At 40.1% G+C, this 21,624-nt stretch overlaps 1 protein-coding gene across 1 annotated transcript in view; it reads left to right on the top strand.

Moving 5' to 3' along the window:
- The window catches only part of CRHR1 (corticotropin releasing hormone receptor 1), a 109,254-nt gene that overhangs the window by 19,170 nt on the left and 68,460 nt on the right, over positions 1 to 21,624 (top strand). The window contains exon 2 of the mRNA XM_044675126.1: positions 20,021 to 20,118. Within this exon, the coding sequence (XP_044531061.1) occupies positions 20,021 to 20,118 (98 nt within the window). The remainder of the gene's footprint in view (positions 1 to 20,020; positions 20,119 to 21,624) is intronic.

Raw genomic sequence — 21,624 nt, forward strand, 5'->3', positions numbered from 1 at the left:
GAGGAGTGTTGGGGAGAGGAGAGGACCGGACAGGACAGGACAGGACAGGACAGGACAGTAGAGGAAGGAAGAGGGAGACAAAGACAGAGAGAGACAATGGGGAGAGAGAGAGGAGAGAGAGAGAGAGAGAGAGAGAACAGGGGGCAGCAGGGGAACAGAGGAAATGGGAAAGAGAAGAAACCAGAATTTGATGTTGCGACAAATACGTAGAAAGGGGAAAGAATGAGGACTGAGTAACGGAAGAAGGGAAAATAGAGGGAAAGAATACAGTGATATTATGCTAGAAATAATCTAGGTCACAGTCACAGCATCTTGAGTCTTAGAGCGAGAGGAGACCCTCTTGGATAAATATCATTATGTCCTCATGTTGTCTGCCCCACAGATGTTTCTATCCCAAAAGTCAACCTTTTGTAACAGTCTTTTGTCGACCATGTTACAGTGAGCTCATCTAAAAGTGAATAATTCAAAATGGTGAATAGTATTCAGTAGTGTTTGTCCATGCAGTAATCACCTGATAACCCAAAACATTTCTAAGCCCCGCCTGTCCATACAGCAGTCATCCCTGGGACCCCCATGGAAGCATCCGGTTCCTCCCCTGAGCCCTAACAGCACTAATAACAAGGTTCCTGAGATGTTCAAACATCCACACCACAGTCAGAGGCAGTTAGATGATGGGGGCAAGCATTACACAGAATGAAATAAGATGGCGAGAAAGTGATCTATTTGGGAGTGCTGACCCATGTCTTGAGAATTCAGTAAGTGCTGCTGGACCAAACATAGGACACTGAGGTGGGATGAATGGAGGAAGGCTGCCCCTGAAAGAAAATGAAATGATGGAGCCACCAACAAGCGTTTATTAAGCTCTTAGGAGATTCCCATTGGGGGGGGGGTACAAATAAAGACAAAAATATTCCTGCTCTTCAAGGATCTTCCATTCTAATGGGAAAGAAATTTTTTCAATAAAAAGGTAAATAAAAGATACAATCAAAGTAGATGGGAGAGAATCTAAGAGAGAAAGTGTTAGCTACTGGAGTGACTGGGAGAGAACTCTTATAAAAGGTAGCTTTTGAGTTGAGTCCTACAGGAAGCCAGGAGGGAGAGCTATTTAGGGGAACTCTAAGAGACAGTGGATAGAGTATAGGACCTGAAACCAGGAAGACCTGAGTTCAAATCCAGCTTCAAATACTACAAGCTATATGACCCTGTGTAAGTCACTTCCTCAGTCTCAGTTTCTTCAACAATAAAGTGGAGATGATAATAGCATCTACCTCACAAGGTTGTTGTGACAATAAATGCAGATAGTGTATAGCACTTTGGAAACTTTAAAGATCCATACAAATGGTAATTATTGGTAACACTTTAGGCATGGGGCATGGAGATGTTCCTTGTTCTAGGCAAGGAAAATGTTAGGTAAAGAGCGTGCGCGCGCACGCACACACACACACACACACACACACATCATGTTGTTGTTCATTCAGTCTTGTCATGACCCCATTTGGGGTTTTCTTTTTTGTAATATTTTTTTTTCCAAAGTTACATGATTTATTTTCTCTCCCTCCCCTCTGCCCTCCCCCCTCCGAGAGCTGACAAGCCATTCCACTGAGTTATTCATGTGTTATCATGCAAAATCTATTTCCATATTATTCATTTTTGTAATAGAGTAATCTTTTAAAATCCAAACCCCATTTGGGGTTTTCTTGGCAAAGGTACAAGAGTGGTTTGCCATTTCCTTCTCTAGGTCATTTGACAGATAAGGAAAATGAGGCAAATAAGGTTAAAATACTTGCCGGGGGTTATCCAGCTAGTAAGTGTCTGAGGTCAAATTTGAATTCAGGTCTTCTTGACTCCAGACCTGGTACTCTATCCACTGTGCCACCTACATGTCCCATCGTCATGGGGGAAGGTTTTAGAGGACGATCTGTAATCAAAAGTGATGAGTTAAAATTCTTGTTAAAAAATAATGTGATACAGTGAGGAAAGCTTTGAATTTAGAGTCAAGCGGTCTCTTGATTCATGCCCTTCTCTGTCATTCATAACCTCTGTGACTTTGGTCAAGCCATAATCTCTCTGGGACACACTTTCCTCATCTGTTAAAAAAAAAAAAAGGCTGGGGAGGGGGGGTCAGAGTAGGTGATTCCTAAGATCCCTTCACATTCTATGATCCTGAAGTTTGACTCCCATCCCAATGACTTCCTCCAAGGATTCCTGCAAATGGAGGTAAAGGGGAAAACTAGGGTGGGAGTAGGGGACCCTAGAAACTCCCTTGGAAACAGTAGTCACTGCAGTGGTTCCAGTCCTGGCAGAGGGGCTGTGCATTGGGCCACAGCAGAGAGGGGATGAAGTGCTCCAAAAGGCAGCAAGCTCCAGGTGGGTGAGTGCACTCCTTTCAGCCCAGTGCCCTGGTGGTACCTGCCAGGTGAGAAGGCAGCTGCAGGGCAGAAGAGGGAGGGAGTATATTCTGTAATTGTAGGCAATAGATTTTTTCTTCCATTTTTTCCAGTCTGCACAACAGCGATTTAAGTTAATTAAATGTAACAATAAATTATTCTTCTGCCTCAGAATGAGCTCTCATCGCTCACTGATTCATGGAAAAACAGACCCATGGAGGGAGGAGGGATGCTGCTCTCAAAGAGAGGGCTTGTTAAAACAGAGCAAGGAGGGGGGAGTTGTGTGCAGAGGACAGTTTCTTGGGCTCAGCTGTGGGCTGGGTGCTGGACGGCCATGTGCTTCTCTTGCCTCGTGCACTTTGCCCCAAAGGATAGCATGATCCTTGAGCATCCTGAATTCTGTTATGTGCTGCTCAGCCCTAATGGCAGAGTGTTTTCTCCAGGGACCCCATGAGAGCAGGCAGGCAGACAAGCAGTCAACCACAGGTGTGGCTCCCTTCAGGTATCAAGCATATTCCTGAAGAGTTCTTTGCATGTGTTTAATTTTTCTGATTTGAATCTTATTTTAGATGCATGGGAGGAAGCTCACTTTCTAAAGGAACCACATAGGGAATGCTTTTCTTCAGTATTCTCCAATTTATTATTTTTTTGGTTTAAAAAAACTCTTACCTTTCATCTTTGAATCAATACTGTGTGTTGGTTCCAAGGCAGAAGAATGGTGAGAGCTAGGCAATGAGAGTCAAGTGACTTGCCTAGAGTCACAGAACCTCTGATTTATTTTGGCACAAGGCCAGATTTGAACTCTGGAAAGATGAGTCTTCCTGATTCCAATCTATCAGCCATAGAGTGATTTTACAAGTATTTAGTGTTGTACAAGGGGAAACGAGAAGGTGAGGGTCCTCGTACCTTTTGACCATCCTAAAGTTTGTTATCGTGCAGTTGTTTTCAATTGTGTCTGATTCTTTGTGGCCCCATTTGGGGTTTTCTTGGCAAAGATACTGAGTTGTTTGCCATTTCTTTCTCCAGCTCATTTTACAGGTAAAGAAACTGAGATAAACTGGGTTAAGCGACTTGCCTAGAGTCATACAACTAAAAAGTGTCTGAGGTCAGATTTGAACTCGGGAGTCTTCCTAATTCCAGGTTTGGCACTATATCTACTGTATCCTATAGCTGCTCCTCACCTAAAGGACAGCATGATCTTTGAGCATCTTATTTCTAAGGGTATCTAGGAGCATTCTAGGTATTCTGATAACATAAACTCCCTCTCCCATTCACCTACCACTATGTGCCTCGCTAGGGACTACCTTTGCCAAACCTGAATCCAGTACAAGTATTGATTAAACTCCTACTATTGTCCAGGTGCGCTGCATCCTGAGGTGATGTGAATTAGACCTGGGATCTCCTTGGAGCCAGGATGAAGGCATTCCCTTTCCCTCTACCAGTCAACACCACCTCTAAACCTTACAGAGGCTAGATCTGTTGTATCCTTGGTATAGGGAAGTCTCTGATGCAATAACTTCATCCTCTCATGCTGGTCGGCACCTTCCTTGCAGTTTACAGTCATAAAAATAGGTAATTGCCTAGCACAAGGGGCCAGAAGTGGGTCCCTCCTTCAGTTTTCATGTGGCCTGTGAGCTAAGAATGATTTTTCACATTTTAAGTATAAAAAATATTTATTTTAAAATGCAAAAACCTTTCTTAAAGATTCATGGACCTACTTTGGTCCCCTGGGCGACCTAGTTTGCCAAACCCAGCAGATGAAGTGGCTTTACCCAGCGTCATGCAACTAGTATGTGTCCACGGCAGGGCTTGCCGTCTTCCTGGCTCCAAGTCCAATTATCTAAGACTCTGTACTACCTCTCACATAAAGACATATATATATATATAAAATATATATTTAAATATTTAATATATACATATAAAGACATATATATTAAATATATATATTTTTAAATCCTAAGGGGCAGTGAGGTAGCACAGTAGATAGAGCTCCAGGCTTGGACTTGGGGGGAACATAGGTTCAAATCTGGCCACACATCCTAGCTGTGTGATTGTGATGGAGTACAATTGTGTTATAAGAAATACTATGGGGCAGCTCCGGAACACAATGGAAAGAGCACTATGCCTGGAGATGGGAGGTCTTGGGTTCAAATTTGGCCTCAGACTCTTCTAGCTGTATGACCCCAGGCAAGTACTTAACTCCAAATGCCTAGCCCTTACTACAATTTTGCCTTGGAATTGATACTTAGTATCACTTCTAAGACAGAAGTCGAGAATTTTAGGGGAAAAAAAATCATTGCCCTCAAGAAGCTTACATGCTATCCTTTAGTATCAATTCTAAGACAGAAGGTGAGAATTTTAGAAAAAAATCATTGTTCTCTAAGAGCTTACATGAGCATATCCTTGAGTGCAAGGACTGAGCTTCTCTCTTTCTTTGAATTCCCAGTATATATTTAGAACACTGTGCTTGCTGGTGTTGTTGATCCCTTTCCAGTTGTGTCTGAACTCCTTATGACTCCATTTTGGATTTTCTTGGCAAAATGGTTCACCGTTTCCTTCTCCAGCTCATTTTACAAACGAAAAAACTAAGACAAAAAAGGGTTAAGTAACTTCCCCAGGTCACACAGTGAACTCTGGAAAGATGAGACTTCCTGATTCCAGGTTCAATGCTCAATCCATTCTGTCGCCATCTTGCTTAATGGATGCTTTTTGATTAGCTAACTCTACCCTACCTGAGCAGCTAAATGGTATGACAGATAGACAGCTGGGCTATCATGAAGTACTGAGTTCAAATTCTCAGGCAATTATAAAACTCAAAAAAGAGAATATTTGTAAAGCTCTCATCACATCATGCCTGGTACAGAGTCATTGTTTAATAAATGCTTAGCCCCTTCCCGTCTCATCATTCTTAACCATACGGTGTCCTAAAAGAACCTTTTTGTCCAACATCTCAGCCTGTGTTTTTTGGAAGAAGCCCGAGGTTGCTAAAAGCAGAGTTCAATTACCCAAGGCAATTTCTCCCACTCTCCTCATTCCTTTTCAATTATGAGGGACCTTCCATGCTTGGCTGTATCCACCACATCGCTGCTCTCCAATCTTAGGTCTTTCCTAAGCAAAAGTGGCCCTGAGTGAACTGGAATCATCAGCCTTTCAGTTAACAGCTGAATGTGCTAACAGATACCACAGAGGCTGCTGCTGATAACGTCACTCACTTGATGGGTCCAAAGGCTTCTCCATCCACGGACTCATTTGATGTAAGCCACGAAATCTCCAGACTGGCATTTTAAGCCCTCCAACCTCTCCAGACTTATTTCCTATAATCCCTCCTCTTCTCTCCCCTCCCTGCTGCTTTCATAAAACTCCCACCAATCTTTCTACTACTTCCCATAAGCCCTCTTTCATACCCTCTCTATCCAAGGCAAACTAGTTTTTGCTAGTTTCTTTCCAGAAAGACAGGAAGGAAAGAAACAAACATTTATTTAGTAAGTTCTTCCTTTATTCCAGGCACAGTTACAAGCACTTCACAATTATTATCTCTTTTGATCTTCACGACAACCCTAAGAGGGTTATTGGACTATTATTATCCCCATTTCACAGTTGAAGAAACTGAGACAGGTTAAATGACTTGCATGGGGCCACATAGCTAGTAAATGTCTAATGGAACACACGAAGTCAGGTCTTCCTGACCCCAGGCTCAGCATTTTTATCCACTGCACCACCTCTAGATAGAAGCTCTTAACCTTTTTTTGCCTCTGGTTTAGGTATTAAGACTATATTTGTCTCATAAGATAAATTTGGTAGCATGATTTTTTTAATCAAAATTTGAATAGCACAGATATTATTTGTTTTTTGAGAATTTGAGAAATTTTTCCTATAAATTCATTTTGATTAGAATTAACTTTTCCCTTCTGGTTGTTCCTTTAAAGCCAATTGGTGAGCAGTTAAGGTTACTCACTGGGCAGAAAGGCAAGCCTGAAGTCAGGAGGTCCTGAATTCAAATCTAACCCCAGATACTTCCAAGCTGTGTGACATTGGGTAAACCACTTAACCCCAATTGCCTACCCCTTATCGTTTTTCTGCCTTAGAACTGATATTTAGTATAGATTCTAAGACAGAAGGTAAGGGTTTTAAAAATAAATAAATAAAAATAAAGTCAATTCAGTTTCCTTGTATGAGATTAGAGTATACGAGTTCTCTATTTGGTGTTCTCTTAATTTGAGAGATATTTATAGATAGTCCTCTGTTGAATTCTAAGCTTTGCTGGCATGTAATTGTTAAATAAGTTTGGTAATTCTTTTTATTTCTTCTGGGTTTGTGGCGATTTTATCTTGTTCATTTTTTATTTGATTTATTTACTTTTTAAGCAAGTTGGCTAAAGTTTATCACTTTTGTTAGTCTTTCCAAAGAGTCAGATTTTAGTTTTATTAATTCTATAGTTTTTTGTTTCAAATGTATTTATTTCTCCTTTAATCCTCAAGATTTCCTCTTATGCTTATTTTGAGTTTGTTGGTTTTCTAATTTTGGAAATTACATTAATCTTCATTTTTCTATTTTAATATAGGTTTTAGGGACTTAATTTTCTCTCTGGGGTCTCCTTTATTTGCAGTCCCTGAATTTTGGTATATTTCTCATCATTATCATTGTCTTTTACATAATTGATGATTATTTCTATAATTTGTTCTTTGAACCATTTGCTGTTTAGGATTTCATTAAATCTCTATTTTCAAAGTCTGTGGTTTAAAAATATACATTCTATCTTAGAGTTGATATTAAGTATTGGTTCAAAAACAGAAAAGCAGTGAGGCCTAGGCAATAGACATTAAGTGACTTGTCCAGAGTAACATGGCTAGGAAGTGTCTGGGGCTCAATTTGAACCCAGGACCTCCCATTGCTAGAACTGGTTGTCAATTTGCTGAACAACCTACCTGATCTCCAGACTTTGATTTTTTTTCCTTGAGTTTCTCGTATTAATTATTGTTGTATTATGGTCTGTAAAAGATATGGTTAGTATTTCTGGTTTTTAAAAATTTTGTATTTACAACTTCTCTTTGATATTATACATGGTCTATTTTTAAAGGTGCCATGTTGCAATGAGAAATATAGAATTTTTTAATGTTTTCATTCAGAAATGTCACAAATCTGTTTAGCTCTGAAATCTTCAATAGATTTTTTTTAGTTCTATATTTTCTCTTTTTAAAAATTTCCTATTAGATTTGTCTAACTTTGAGAGGGGAATGTTAAATCTTTTATTTTTATTGTGTTACTCTTTCTTTCTTCTATTCAATTAATTTTTCTTTTTCAAAGTTAGATGCTCTTCCATTTGATGCATACAAATTTAATGATTCCATTATCATAATGATTCCTTTCAATATAATCTTGTTTATCTTTATTGATACCTTGCATTTTTAGGTTTCTTGTTTAATCATATAATCACTACGCCAAATTTTAAAAATACCTGATGCATAATAAATTTTGTTCCAGCCTCTCGCTTTAATTCTATGCGTATTTTTACTTTTTAGATGTATCTCATTTAAGTAACAGTTTTTAAATAATATTTTTTCTGGTACTTTCCTGTTTTATTGGACTATATATTTAAAGTTATAAAAATTAAGTTTGTATTTTCCTTCATTTGTTTCATTGCTATTGGGATTAACGTTTTTTTCTCTCATCTTCTAATTCAATACTTTGTGTCTATAGTTTTGTTTAAATTACTTTTAAGCAACTCTTTCAATAGGCTCCTTTGTTGTTCCAGTCCTCTCATCTGCCAATTGTTTCCCTAGTGTAGGGATTTTACTTAAATCAATTTTTTTAAATGAGTTACTTTCCCCCTTCCTTTGCTCCTTCCCATTCCTCTCTTAGTTAAGTGGATAAGTCAAAATTTCCTTCTTCTCCCCTCCAGGTTATGTTGCTAGTTTTCTTTTCTTTTTTTTTTCAAATAAATCCATACTTTCTGTCTTAGATACAATAAGACAGAGGGGCAAGGACTGGGCAAACAAGTTTAAGTAGCTTGTCCAGGGGCAGAGCTAGGAAGTATCTGAGGTCACATTTGAACTCAGGTCCTCTCATTCCAGGTTTGGTGTTCTATCCACTGTCACCTACCTACCTCTAGTTTTATTTCTTTGGAGACTTTTTCTAAGAACTTTGTTCTCTTTATTAATTCTTTTCCCTTTCAAGCTATTCAGAAATTTTATTCTCTGATTCATGGTCTATACTCTTATTTATTTCTTAATTAATCACTCTGGGTTCCTCATAGAATTAAATCTTCCTTGATCCTTCCTTTCCTGAGCTACCCAAATGAGCTCTCTCCTATAACTATTTTCTCTGCTATTGTCTTTCTTGATCTTATCCTATCATCCTATCATCCTTTTTCTCCAGTGTGCCTTTTTCTTAAAAGTAACAATTTGTGAAGGGTGTAACATTGGTTAGAAACAATACCACTTAGTAATAATTATACCACCTCAAATCATGGGACTAGTTCTACTCTTGATAGTCCACATGATTATTCTTTTTTCCTAATGGCCCTGCCATCTCATCTTGGGATCATGTTCCACATCCATTCTAGGTGACAGAAGTCCCTGCTAACTCACACTTTCTTTCTTCTGGTTCAAGATGTTATGCATGGAGGCACACAAATAATGTGGTCAGGGAAAAGAATTAATAAAGAGAACAAAGTTCTTAGAAAAAATCTCCAAAGAAATGTACAGGTTACAGTGGAAATAATCAGAAGAAGGAGGACACTAAAATTAAGAGGGCTCAACCAAAGTATCAAATTCTCTCAGCCATAAGCATATCCTCTTCCCCTATGAAGTGCTTACCATAGGAGTACTCTTCAACAGGAAATGCTTCTTTGTTGGATTGAGATTCCTTCCATTTCATTCTTCATGAATTCAGTTCCTTCCTCCCTTTCTGCCTCTTTTCCCATTCTTTAGTAGCCTATTTTCTTGCTAGGAGGCTATGGGAATTGGTTTTTGTTGTTGTTCACCTATGGACTTGGTTAGGTTACATCACCCATATGTCCTCTACTTCCTCACTCTCCTTTTTTCCCCATTATTCCATTCTAGGACTCCATAGCACAAAACACAGTGATTCCCTTGTGATAGACTTGGGTTGGATAGATATCAACAATGCTTCACATTGGATCTTCCACCATTATTTCCATTTCTTCAAATTCCCCTTAGATTTGTATCCTTGATGTTGAGCTGCAAATCAGCCTTTGCCTCCTCCTTTCATGTCGGAGGATTTAGGGTTGTCTGGCTTGGGTCCTTGCCCTGAATAACCTGTGAGAGGACAAGACTAACTCCAGGTGAGTTTTGGTCCCTTTCTCTTTTTCATGCCTGATGCAGTCTGACTACTATTTGTTTAAACATATAAATAGCCAGATCAGCTTGAAATATGTCATCAGAACTATTGAGTTCAAATGAAAATGTGCACCTTTTGGTTTCATATTTAGACGTTATCATCTTGAACATTACTATAACTCATGAACTAAATTCTCTGATGTCTTTTCCCTGCTTCCCTTTGATTCCTTTGGCTCTCATCCTTTCTTTCTCCAGTTGGGCTGAATCAGTGTCTGGAGTTTTTTGAAGAGTAGAAAAAGGGCAGGAATGATGCTATGGACAGAGGCTCTGCAACACTGGGAAACTAGTTCCAGGCCCCAGGTGAAAGAAAGGAAGCATGTTTTCAGTTCTCCCCCAACTCCTACCACTTTTGCATGGTTGGGCAGAGCCAATGTCTGCCACATGCTTTAGAGGTGGAGATGTGTTGGCTGGTTCTGCACATTGGAAGGGTAGTCCCTTAGTAGATGCTAGGTACAAGCCTGGGGATTTTTGTGAAACCATGCCAGATATGTGGAGGCTGGTAGGGGATAAAGTGCTTTAAGGATTAGAATTTTCAGGTACTCTTTCATAAGGATTTTGCCTTCTAAAGATTCTCTCATCTTTGCCATTTGGATTTAGCTATAATTGCTTCTATATCTGGTGAATAATAATTCATTTCTGAAGCTTGGGAGAGTTAATGGGACCTGGAGAAAGTATCTAATCTGCCTCTTGTTCATTCTGGGATCTGGAAGTCAGTCAATCTCTCTGTCTCTCTCTTAAAATTATTTAATTTTTGAAAATATGCTTATTGTGATTCTCCTTCTAGAATTCCTTCTCTCCTCCAAATCACACTAGCAAGTTGAGTCTCCAGGGGGCATACTACTCCTAGGTTCTATAATTCTGGTCATCTACACTCTTAAAATTATAGCTCACGAGCCTTAGATCTCCTCCTGCTCCTTAAATCTGTCTCCTGCTTTAACTTCTATGCACAGTCTCCTCCTGCGCAGATAGCTATGATGCAGAGAAATCCTTCTTCTCAACTCCCTCCTCTTCCCCATCCTGACCAGGTGAGGACTGATTCCCTCTCAAGTGCTGCATTCATCTTCCTTGGCTGGCTCTCTTCTTTGTTGCCAATGGCCATACCTCCAGAGCTGTCCCCTGCCTCTTCTGCCCCTAGAAAAGCTTTTCAAAGGGCTGTCAGGGCCAATAGCTAGGTGCTCTGCATTTCCACCAACCTTGACTAAAGAAGGGATAATGGACATTTGTTTTTTGTACTTCCTTTATACCTCTCTTACTTATCTGTTGGCTTCCTTAAGTCATCAACTGGGAAAGAGGAAAATCAGTTGACAAGGGTGTTCTGATTGTTCCCCATGCCGTATGTTTAGTCCTTTCTCATGCCACCCTGTACTGACTTGTGTTGCTGTATCCCTTAATAGAATATAAGCTCTTTGTGGGTAAAGACCAGTTCATATTTGTCTTGTCTTTGTAGCTCCAATGTTTAAGCATAGTATCTTGCACAAAGCAAGTATGTAAATATTTTTTTGACTCTGAACAAACTCGTGAGGCAAAACTATGGGATTATTATTCCGATTATATATTATACAGATATTTTGTTTTGCCAATTACACGTAATAATAAATTTTCCAAAAGTTATATGATCCAAAATGTCTCCTTCCTCTCTTCTCTTCCCCCTCCAAGAGATGGCAAGCCATTTGTCCTGGGTTATACATGTATAACGCAAAACATTTTTCCATATTATTCATTTTTGTAAGAGTTATTCCCATTATGTAGAGGAGGAAGTTGAGACTCAGGGAAATTTGCCTGGCTAGTTTCTGATATAATCATCATCATCATCATCATCATCGCTAACATTTATGTAGCATCTACTATGTGCCAGGTGCAAATATTATCTCATTCGTTCCTCACAACAACCCTGTGAGATAGATGCTATTATGGTACACTTTTTACAGGAGAGAAAACTGATAAATGCACATTGAATGACAATAAATAATGAAGGGAAGACAATTCTGCCCTCTATTTCTTAAACTCTTATTTTCTGTTTTAGTATTCATTCTAAAACGGAAGAATGGCAAGGACTTGCCTAGGGTCACACAACTAGGAAGTATGTTAATTCTAAGACAGAAGAGTGGCAAGAACTAGGCAATAGGGGTTAAGTGACTTGCCTAGGGTCACGCAACTAAAAAATATATTAATTCTAAGACAGAAAAAGGCAAGGACTAGGCAATAGGGGCTAAGTGACTTGCCTAGGGACACAAACTAGGAAATGTCCAAGGGCAAATTTGAACCCAGGTTCTCCCGACTCCAGGTTTGACTCTCTGTCCACTGTGCTCCCTAGCTGCCTGCCCTCGATTTTTCCTAATCAAGGTGGATTGCCCTAACTGGCGATCTGGAGTCTCTCCCAAACCCCAAAGCAAAGCAAATCACTAGAAGGAGAGGATAATAACAGAAAAAGAGGCGAGAGCTAGAAAGGGAATTCATCCAGCCGGGCCCTTAGCCTGGGCCCCTCCTCCTCTCCTCTTGGTTCTAATTAACCTTTGTGGGGGTGGGCAGCCCTAGGTGTTCTCTCCGCTGCCCTCCCCCTCACTCTGCCCTTTCAGACCAGCCCAGAAAGGTTAATTATCAAATCAGCCCATCCAACGAAATTTCTTTTCTGTGCCTTAAAGACCAAATCATGCTTTGGCAACGGGGTTATTTATGGTGTCTAATAAGCATTTTTCGGGAGTGATTAACCTTTATGCCAAAGTCACGTTGGGAATCTTGAGCTCCATGCTTGTTTGCTGTGCTTAAGGGACAGCCTGAGGGGAATGTGGCAGGTGCAGAGCTTAGGCAGCTGTAGACCGTGAAACCCTGGTGGGGGCCAGTGGTCTCAGCTCAGGGCTTCCCAACCCCCACCCTTACTCCCACCCCCACCCACCCCTCACCCCACCAAACGGCCTCCTTCTTAGGATCACAGGATTTCAGAGCTAGAAGAGAGCTTAGATATCATCTGGTCTAACCCGCCTTCATTTCACAGCTGGGGAACCTGAGACCCAGAGAGGTCAATTAATTTGCCCTCAGTCACATAGGTCAAACACAACAGAGCTGGGATTCGAAACCTAGTCTTTTGGGTCTCTGTTCCAGTATTCCTCTCACTACTTGATCCTGGCCTTTGCTTTATTCTCTTCCAGATTTTATTTATTTATTATTTTCTGTCTAAATAACAACATTAAAGACAGAAAGGCAAGAGTGAAGCAAATAAGGTTAAGGGACTTGTCTGGGGTTACACTGCTAGGAAGTGTCTGAGGTTAAATTTGAACCCAGGGCCTCCCATCTTTAGGTCTAATGCTCTATCCACTGGGCAACCCGGCTGCCTCTATCTTTCACCTTTTAAAGCTCAGGGACCTGTCCTCAGTTCCTTATGTATCCCTTGACTCAGTATGTTCTGTACATAGTAGGTGCCCCATGAATTGTTGAACCTAAAGGCACCATAGTATCTTAGGAGGCTTAGAGAACTAAGACCCAGGTTCCAGTCACAGCCTGCCACTTGACAAGCTGTTTGACTTTGAAGATGTCAGTCCCCTACTCTGTTCCTTGGTTTCCTCATCTATAAAATGGGCATAAGGTTTTTTTTTAATTGAAAATTTGTATCTAATTAATTAATTTAGAATATTTTTCCATGGTTACAAGATTCATGTTCTTTCCCTCCCCTCCAATCCCCCCTGTAGCCAACAGGCAATTCCACTGGGTTTTACATGTATCATTGATCAAGACCTAATTCCATATTATTAATATTTTCACTAGGGTTTAGAGTCTACATCCCCAGGCATATCCCCATCAGCCCATGTTTTCGAGCAGTTGTTTTTCCTCTGTGTTTCTACTTCCACAGTTCTTCCTCTGAATGTGGATAGTGTCCTTTCTCATAAGTCCCTCAGAGTTGTCCTGGATCATTGTATTGCTGCTAGTACAGAAGTCCATTACATTCAATTGTGCCACAGTATATCCATCTTTGTGTATAATGTTCTCCTGGTTCTGCTCCTTTCATTCTGCATCAATTCCTGGAGGTTGTTCCAATTCACATGGAATTCCTCCAGTTTATTATTCCTTTGAGCACAATAGTATTCCATCACCAGCAGATACCACAATTTGTTCAGCCATTCCCCAATCAAAGAGCATCTCCTCATTTTCCAATTTTTTGCCACCACAAAGAGCAAGGCTATAAATATTTTTGTACAAGACTTTTTTCCTATGATCTCTTTGGAGTACAAACCCAGCAATGATATGGCTGGGTCAAAGGGCAGGCAGTCTTTTAAAGCCCTTTGTGCATAGTTCCAAATGGGCATAAGGTTTTAACTACTTATAGTGCACGATTGTTGTGAGGATCAAGCAAAATAATGGATATCTAAAGCATATGTAAAGTACTTTACCTACGTTATCTCCTTGATGTGTGGTAGGCACCATTTTGTTGTTGCTTTGTCTTTTTAATCACATCTGATTCTTTGTGACCCCATTCAGGGTTTTCTTGGCAAAGATACTGGAGTGGTTTGCCATGTCCTTCTCCAGCTAGTTTTACATTTGAGGAAACTGAGGAAAACAGGGTGAAGTGATATGCCTGGGGTCATACAACTAGGAAGTATCTGAGGCCAGATTTGAACTCAGGAAGATGAGTTTTCCTGACTCCAAGCCCAATACTCTATCCACAGTGCCAACTAGCTGCCCTGCCTAAAAGCCTGAAAAGGCTTTACGATACACGGGTGGGATGCCAGGTAGTCGAACTGGTCTCTTGGGGTATGCTTTAGCCTGAAAACCTCTGGAATTTGTAGGCTAGACTACAAATGTTTCTAGCCCTAGACTCCATCTGGTTTCCTAGTGGTTTGGTTCTACCATTGGAAGTTTGCAAAAGGGATAAAAAGATCCTCTCCCTCTGTCCCCCCAAAAATTTGTGTGCAGGGGATACGGTTTCAAAATGGAAATCTTCCCTTCCCCCTCTAAGAGGCTGTCTATACTGTCCTTCATTTTTATCATGTGTCATTTCATTGATTACAGACTGAATTTTCCTGACCATAAAAATGTGCCTTTATAAAAAATGAATATTAAAAGTTGTCCTTGATTGTACCTGGCAAGTGTTACAGTCTAGTTGGCCCCCCTGTCTATCTTATTTACCCCTAGTCCTGGCTCTGGAAAAAGGATAAGAATTTGTACAAAGTCCTGGAAGTCTTCATTATATCTGGATATCCTATTTGCTATGGCCTCTCTAAAGGTATCTACCATTTTTTAATGTATGGTGGGTGATGGGAGGATGAGGATAGGTACTTTATATTAGGAAAGCAAACTCTGAGAAAGATCCTTCTCTCTGCTCAGAAGTCAAAGAAAGGAAATAGGTCACTATCATCCTTTACTGCCTCAATTTTTCATTTATTAAATGAGAATCAACAGTAAAGTTATTTCCTAGGGAGGAAAACCAGAGAGGTTGTGATTTTTTAAATTTCTTGTTAATAAAATGATTGTGCAGTGGATAGAATTTGGGGCCTGGAGTCAAGAAGATTCATCTTCCTGAGTTCAAATCTAGGCTCAGACACTTACTAGCTATGCGACCCTAGGCAAGTCACTTAACTCTGCTTGCCTCAGTTACTCATCTGTAAAATAAGTTGGAAAAGGAAATGGGCAAACGACTCCAGTATCTTTGCCAAGAAAACCCCAAATGGGATCACAAAGAGTCAGACACAACTGAAAAATGACTAAACAACAACAACAAATGTTTGAAATTCCTTAGGACTAGAGAATCATATGGGTCTGCCTTAATATATAGTGCATATGGATGATCAGAAAAAGAGGTGAAAGCCATTCCCCAATTGGTAAATGGGCAAGGGACATGAATAGAATCAAAACTATCAACAAACATATGAAAAAGTGTTCTAAATCTCTTATAATTAGAGAAATGCAAATCAAATTCTGAGGTACCACCTCACACCTAGCAGATTAGCTAACATGACAGCAAAGGAAAGGGAGGTATGTTGGAGGGAATGTGGCAAAATTGGGACATTAATGCATTGCTGATGGAGTTGTGAATTGATCCAAATATTCTGGATGGCAATTTGGAACTATGTCCAAAGGGCTTTAAAAGACTGTCTGCCTTTTGATCCAACCATAGCACTGCTTGGTTTATACCCCAAAGAGATAATAAGGAAAAAGACTTGAACAAAAATATTTATAGCCGCGCTCTTTGTGGTGGCAAAAAATTGGAAAATGAGGAGATGCCCTTTGATTGGGGAATGGCTGAACAAATTGTGGTATCTGTTAGTGATGGAATACTATTGTGCTCAAAGGAATAATAAACTGGAGGAATTCCATGTGAACTGGAAAGACCTCCAGGAATTGATGCAGAGTGAAAAGAGCAGAACCAGGAGAACATTGTACACAGACACTGATACACTGTGGTAAAATCAAATGTAATGGACTTCTGTACTAGCAGCAATACAATGACACAGGACAATTTTGAGGGATTTATGGAAAAGAATGCTACCCACATTCAGAAGAAGGATTACAGGAGTAGAAACACAGAAGAAAAACAACTGCTTGAACATATGGGTGATGTGGATATTATTGGGGAGGTAGACGCTAAACGATAACTCTAGTCCAACTATCAATAATATGGAATTACGTCTTAATCAATGATACATGTAAAACCCAGTGGAATTGTGAGTCAGCTATGGGGTTGGGGCAGGAGTTTGGGGGAGAGGGAACTAACATGAAATATGTAACTATGGGAAAATATTCAAAATAAAATAAAAAATTTAAATTTAAATAAATAAATAAATAAATAAGAAAAAGAGGTGAACTGGTCCTTGTGTGAGAATAAAACAGGTGAATGGTTCAAGTGTTTTATGAGTATTGTCAAGTTAATAATAATAACAGTAGAACTAATAATAATATTAATAATAACTATTATCAATGGTTAATAATAATAATGGTAGTAGCCAACATTTATATACCATGTGCGGGGCACTGTGCTAAATACTCTATTATCTCATTCGATCCTCATAACAACCCTCTAAAATAGTGCAATAAATGGGTTAGGGGCCTTATGCTGGCAATGATTAACCCCACTTTACAGATGAGGAAACTGAGGTTGACAAAAGTTAAGTGACTTGTTCATAGCCATACAGCTAGTAAATATCTGAGACTGAATTTGAACTCAAGTCTTCCTGACTCTATACTTGGCACATGGTAAGCACTTAATAAATGCTTTCTCATTCATTTATCATAGACTCCTCCCAGTATTAAATGTCTCTGCATTTTTTTTAATTCTATTTCCTCTTTGGGAAGAAGCTACTCCGGACCCTTTCCCCTGGCTCTTGACTTCAATATTCAGACCATAATTTAATGGTTCCATGGCTGAGGTTGCCTCAGTACAGTATGTATAAAGTAACAGAATGATTTCTTCAGAACCTGTTTCAGTAATAGAATGTGAAGGTACAAAGTCTAGTCAGAACATTTGGCTAGCCAATTAAACCAACAACAAGAAACTATTTGACTATTTTCATTACTTTTCTTGAGAGAGGAACGAAAATAAAAAGGAAATTTAGGGCAAAAGGAGCTCTAGATGCATGTTTCCCATGATGCATTGCACCTAGTAGGGACTTTCTTCTCGGTCTTCTTTACAAGATTATCATCCCTACCCTGCCCCCAACTGTTCGTTTACCCTAAGGCTCTGCTCAAGCCTTTTTCTTTTCTCTCTATTTTTAAAAATTTCATTTTATTTTTGGCTACATTTTAAGTTCCAAACTATCTCCCTCCCTCTCTCCCCACCCTGCACTAGAGAAAGTTACTATTTGACAAAGATATATACACACGTGGGGAGGAGGAGAAAGAGAGGGGAGGGGAGAGGGAGGAGAGAAAGAGAAACAAAGGCAGAGACAGAGAGACATGGGGAGAGAGAAAAAAGAGAGGGAGAGAAGAAAAGAATAAGAGGGGGAGAAAGAGAGAAGAGGGAGGTAAGGAAAGAACGAGAGAGATAGGGGGGGCAGGGAGGGAGAGAGGCAGGGAGGGAGGGAGAGAGGAGGGGAGAGAGGGAGAGAGAGAAATAGGAAGAGAAAGGCAGAGAAGAAAGAAAGAAATAGGGAGAAAGGGAGAGAATACAAAATATATGCAAAATATATAATAATATATAACATACAAAATATATAATACAAAATATACATATACATATATGTAATAGTGTATTATATATTATGTGCATAAAATATATGTTTATATGTATACATATATTATGTGTATGTGTTTGTGTGTAAAACTATATCACACATGCTTCTATTTATCCTTCTCTCACCCTAGTTCGTGAGCTCATCACCTCTCACCTGGACCATTTTAACAGCTCCTTAATTCTTCTCTCTGCTTCATCCTCTACCCAGAAGCCAAAAGGATATTCCTAGAGTTCGGGTCAGATCACAGAGCTCCCTTGTACAAAAAGCTCCAATGGCTCCCTCCTGAATAAGATAAAATAAAAACTCCTCTGTTGGCATTCAAAGCTTCAGCCTACCATTCCAGACCCACGTCTTCCTTTCATACACTTTACAATCCAATTAGATTGCCTTCGTAGCTTTCCTCATACACAGTTATCCTTCAAATAGTATTGCTATTGCTGTATACAATGTTCTCTTGGTTCTGCTCATTTTGTTCTTCATCATTTCTTACAAGTCTTTACATGGCTGTTTGTTTTTTTTTTCCTAAAGTCTATTTACTCATCATTTCTTACAGCACAGTAGTATTCCATTACATTCATATACCATAAGTTGTTCAGCCATTCCCTAATGGATGACCATCCCCTCAATTTCTAATTCTTTGCTACCACAAAGAGAGCTACTATAAATATTTTAGAACATATATAGGTTCTTTTCCCTTTTCTCCCTGTTCACTTTGGGGAAAAGACCTAATAGTGGTATTGCTTGATCAAAAGGTGTACAAAGGTTTATAACTCTTTGGGCATAACTCCAAATTGCTCTTCAAAATGGTTGAATTAGTTCACAGTTCTACCAAAAGTGTTATCAGTGTCCTCTTTTTTCTCTTTACATATCCTCTGCTGATCTCATTAGTTTCCACAAGTTTAGTTTTCATATCTATGCATATGACTCCGAGATCTAAATAACCATCCTAATCTCTCTCTTGAGCTCTAATCCCATATCACCAACTGCCTGTTGGACAGTTCCAACTGGATGTCCCAAAGGCATTTCAAATTTAACAAGTCTAAACCAGAACTTATTACCTTTTTCCTAAGAGCTGTCTCTCTTCCCAACCTTCCTATTTTGTGTTGAGAACACCAGCATCCTTCCAATCACCCTGGTTTGCAACTTCAGAGTCATTCTTCATTCTTCATTCTCCCTGGACTCCCATATCCAATCAACTGCCCAATCTGGCTACTGCATCCTTCACAGCAGCTCTCATGCCCCATACCCATTAGCATCTCTTACATCCATTCTCATCTCCCCACTGACAGGGTCACCACCCTAGTTCATGTGCTCATCACCTCTCACCTGGACCATTTTAACAGCTCCTTAATTCATCTCTCTGTTTCATCCTCCACCCAGAAGCCAAAGGGATATTCCTAGAGTTCAGATCAGATCACAGAGCTCCCTTGTACAAAAAGCTCCCTCTTAAATAAGATAAAATAAAAACTCCTCTGTTGGCATTCAAAGCTTCAGCCTACCGTTCCAGACCCACGTCTTCCTTTCATGCACTTTACAATCCAATCGGATTGCCTTTGTAGTTTTCCTTACACTGATTCTACATTTTCCCCCTTCCATGACTTTGAATAGGCTGTCCCTCCTGTCTGGCATGCACCATTCCCTCTTGTCTACTTCTTAGCATCCCTAGATTCAGCTAAAGCACCAGTATACAAAATCATCCCTAATCTCCCCCAGCTGCTAGTGATCCCCCCAACAAATTACTCTGAGTTTAGTTTTTATATTTAAAAAGATATTCATACAGTACCTTCTATGTGCCAGCCGCTGCTAAGCGCTTTACAAAATTATCTCATTTGATTCTCACAACAACACTGCAAGGTAGCTGTTGCTTTTATCCCCATATTATAGTTGAGGAAACCAAGGCTGCAGAGGTTAAGTGACTAACCCAGATTAAACTGAGTTTAATGTCTTTAAACTGGGTTTAAAGTAAGGTATGTCTGATTAAACTCAAGTCTTCCTGTCTCCAGACCCAAAACTCCCTCTACCGTGTCACTCAGCTACCTATATATCTATGTTACAATAAGATTTGATGCTGGCCCTAGTAGGGCTAAGCTATTGGCTTTCCTTATTCTCCACTAAGGAGCATCTCAGCTCTGGATCCACCTGTGTGCAGATGGTGTTCACACCTGGGAGTAGGACTAAGGAAGTATCCAGAAGTTTGCCATATCACACCAAAATACTAAATCCTTTCAATACTGAACTTTTACACAGACTGATCACTCAATGAGGGTGAGCTCTTCAGAAGGGAAGGTGGTTGCTATTTATCTCCTGTCAATATATATATACATTTATCCATAATGGTTGTTGTTTAGTCATTTTCAATTGTGTCTAACTCTTTGTGACTCCATTTGGGTTTTTCTTGGCAGGGATGCTAGAGTGGCTTATCATTCCTTCTCCAGCTTGTTTTACAGATGAGGAAACTGAGGCCAACAGGGTGAAGTGACTTACAGTTAGTGTATGAGGCCAGATTTGTACTCACGTTTTTCTAACTCCAGGACTTGGCTCTATCCACTGTGCTAGATATGTTGTTACCTCTTGGCTAAAATGTCAACTCCTTGAGGGCAAAACTGTTTCATTTTTGTTTGCTTGCTTGTTGAACTTAATTGAAATTAAATTGAGGATGGCCATGTATTCCATTCTGGTATTGTTCCTAGAATTCATAATGTCCCTTGACCTTACCCACACACCTATCTCAGCATCCTTGATGCACACATCTCCCCCTATCATGAGGCAACAAGCTGGGGCTTCTCCATGCCCTTTATTTACCCTAGGGACCCAGCAACAGCCAGGGTAGTGAGGGGATCCCTAGGAGCTGGAGGGCACAACTATTTCCTGGAATCTGAGGGCAGGCAGGCAGGCAGGCAGGCAGGCAGTGCAGACCCAGCTCCCCAACACTATTTATCACCAATGAGCAGGGTGGGCATGTGTGAGCACACTGGGAAGTACCTAATTAAAGAGAGAGGCTTTGAGCAGTGGCACTGCAGCTGAGAAGGGGCAGGGCTGAGCTGTAATGAGTCTCTAATATTAGCAGAAGGAATTCAGTTCTGCCTGCTTGGTTGGGTGGAGTTGCTGTGCTCTTCAAGGAGGGAATCCCAGGGGGACTGACTCTTTAGGGAGAGACTTCCTTTCCCCAGAGGATATAGTTGGGGAGGGTAGAGGACAGTGCTGTAAAGTGACAGAATTTCAGACATGAAAACAAAGGGTAAGGCTGTCAAAATCCCTCCCCCTGAAAATGAGTGGGGAGAAGGAAATGTGAACATAATGAGAGAAGACGTGGTTATATCTGAAGAGATAAAAACAAAACAAAAAAAACCTAGCTGTAGAAAGATCATTGCTGGCCCTGATAGAAGACAAACATGGTTTCAAACCCAGCCCCTGCTATTTATTTTCTAGATGACCTTGGGTCTCAGTTTCCTCCTTTGTAAAATAAAGCAATTGGACTTGTTAGCTGTCCATTTCTAGGTATGAACACAGTGTGCACATATGTAGATCTAGAGCTGAGAGGGCTCCTTAGAACAAGGAAGGCAAATGGCCCCACTGAGCCTAGGTGCAAATGGGGAAAAGCTATAGAAAGTCAGAACTGGAAAGGACTCCAAAGGCCATATGGTCTCATTTTAGAATAAGAAACTAAGGCTCAGAGAAGTGATAAACTTTGCCCAATTTCACACAGCTAATTAATATCAG

The sequence above is a fragment of the Gracilinanus agilis genome, chromosome 4 (assembly GCF_016433145.1).
Source record: "Gracilinanus agilis isolate LMUSP501 chromosome 4, AgileGrace, whole genome shotgun sequence".
Classification (NCBI taxonomy): domain Eukaryota; kingdom Metazoa; phylum Chordata; class Mammalia; order Didelphimorphia; family Didelphidae; genus Gracilinanus; species Gracilinanus agilis.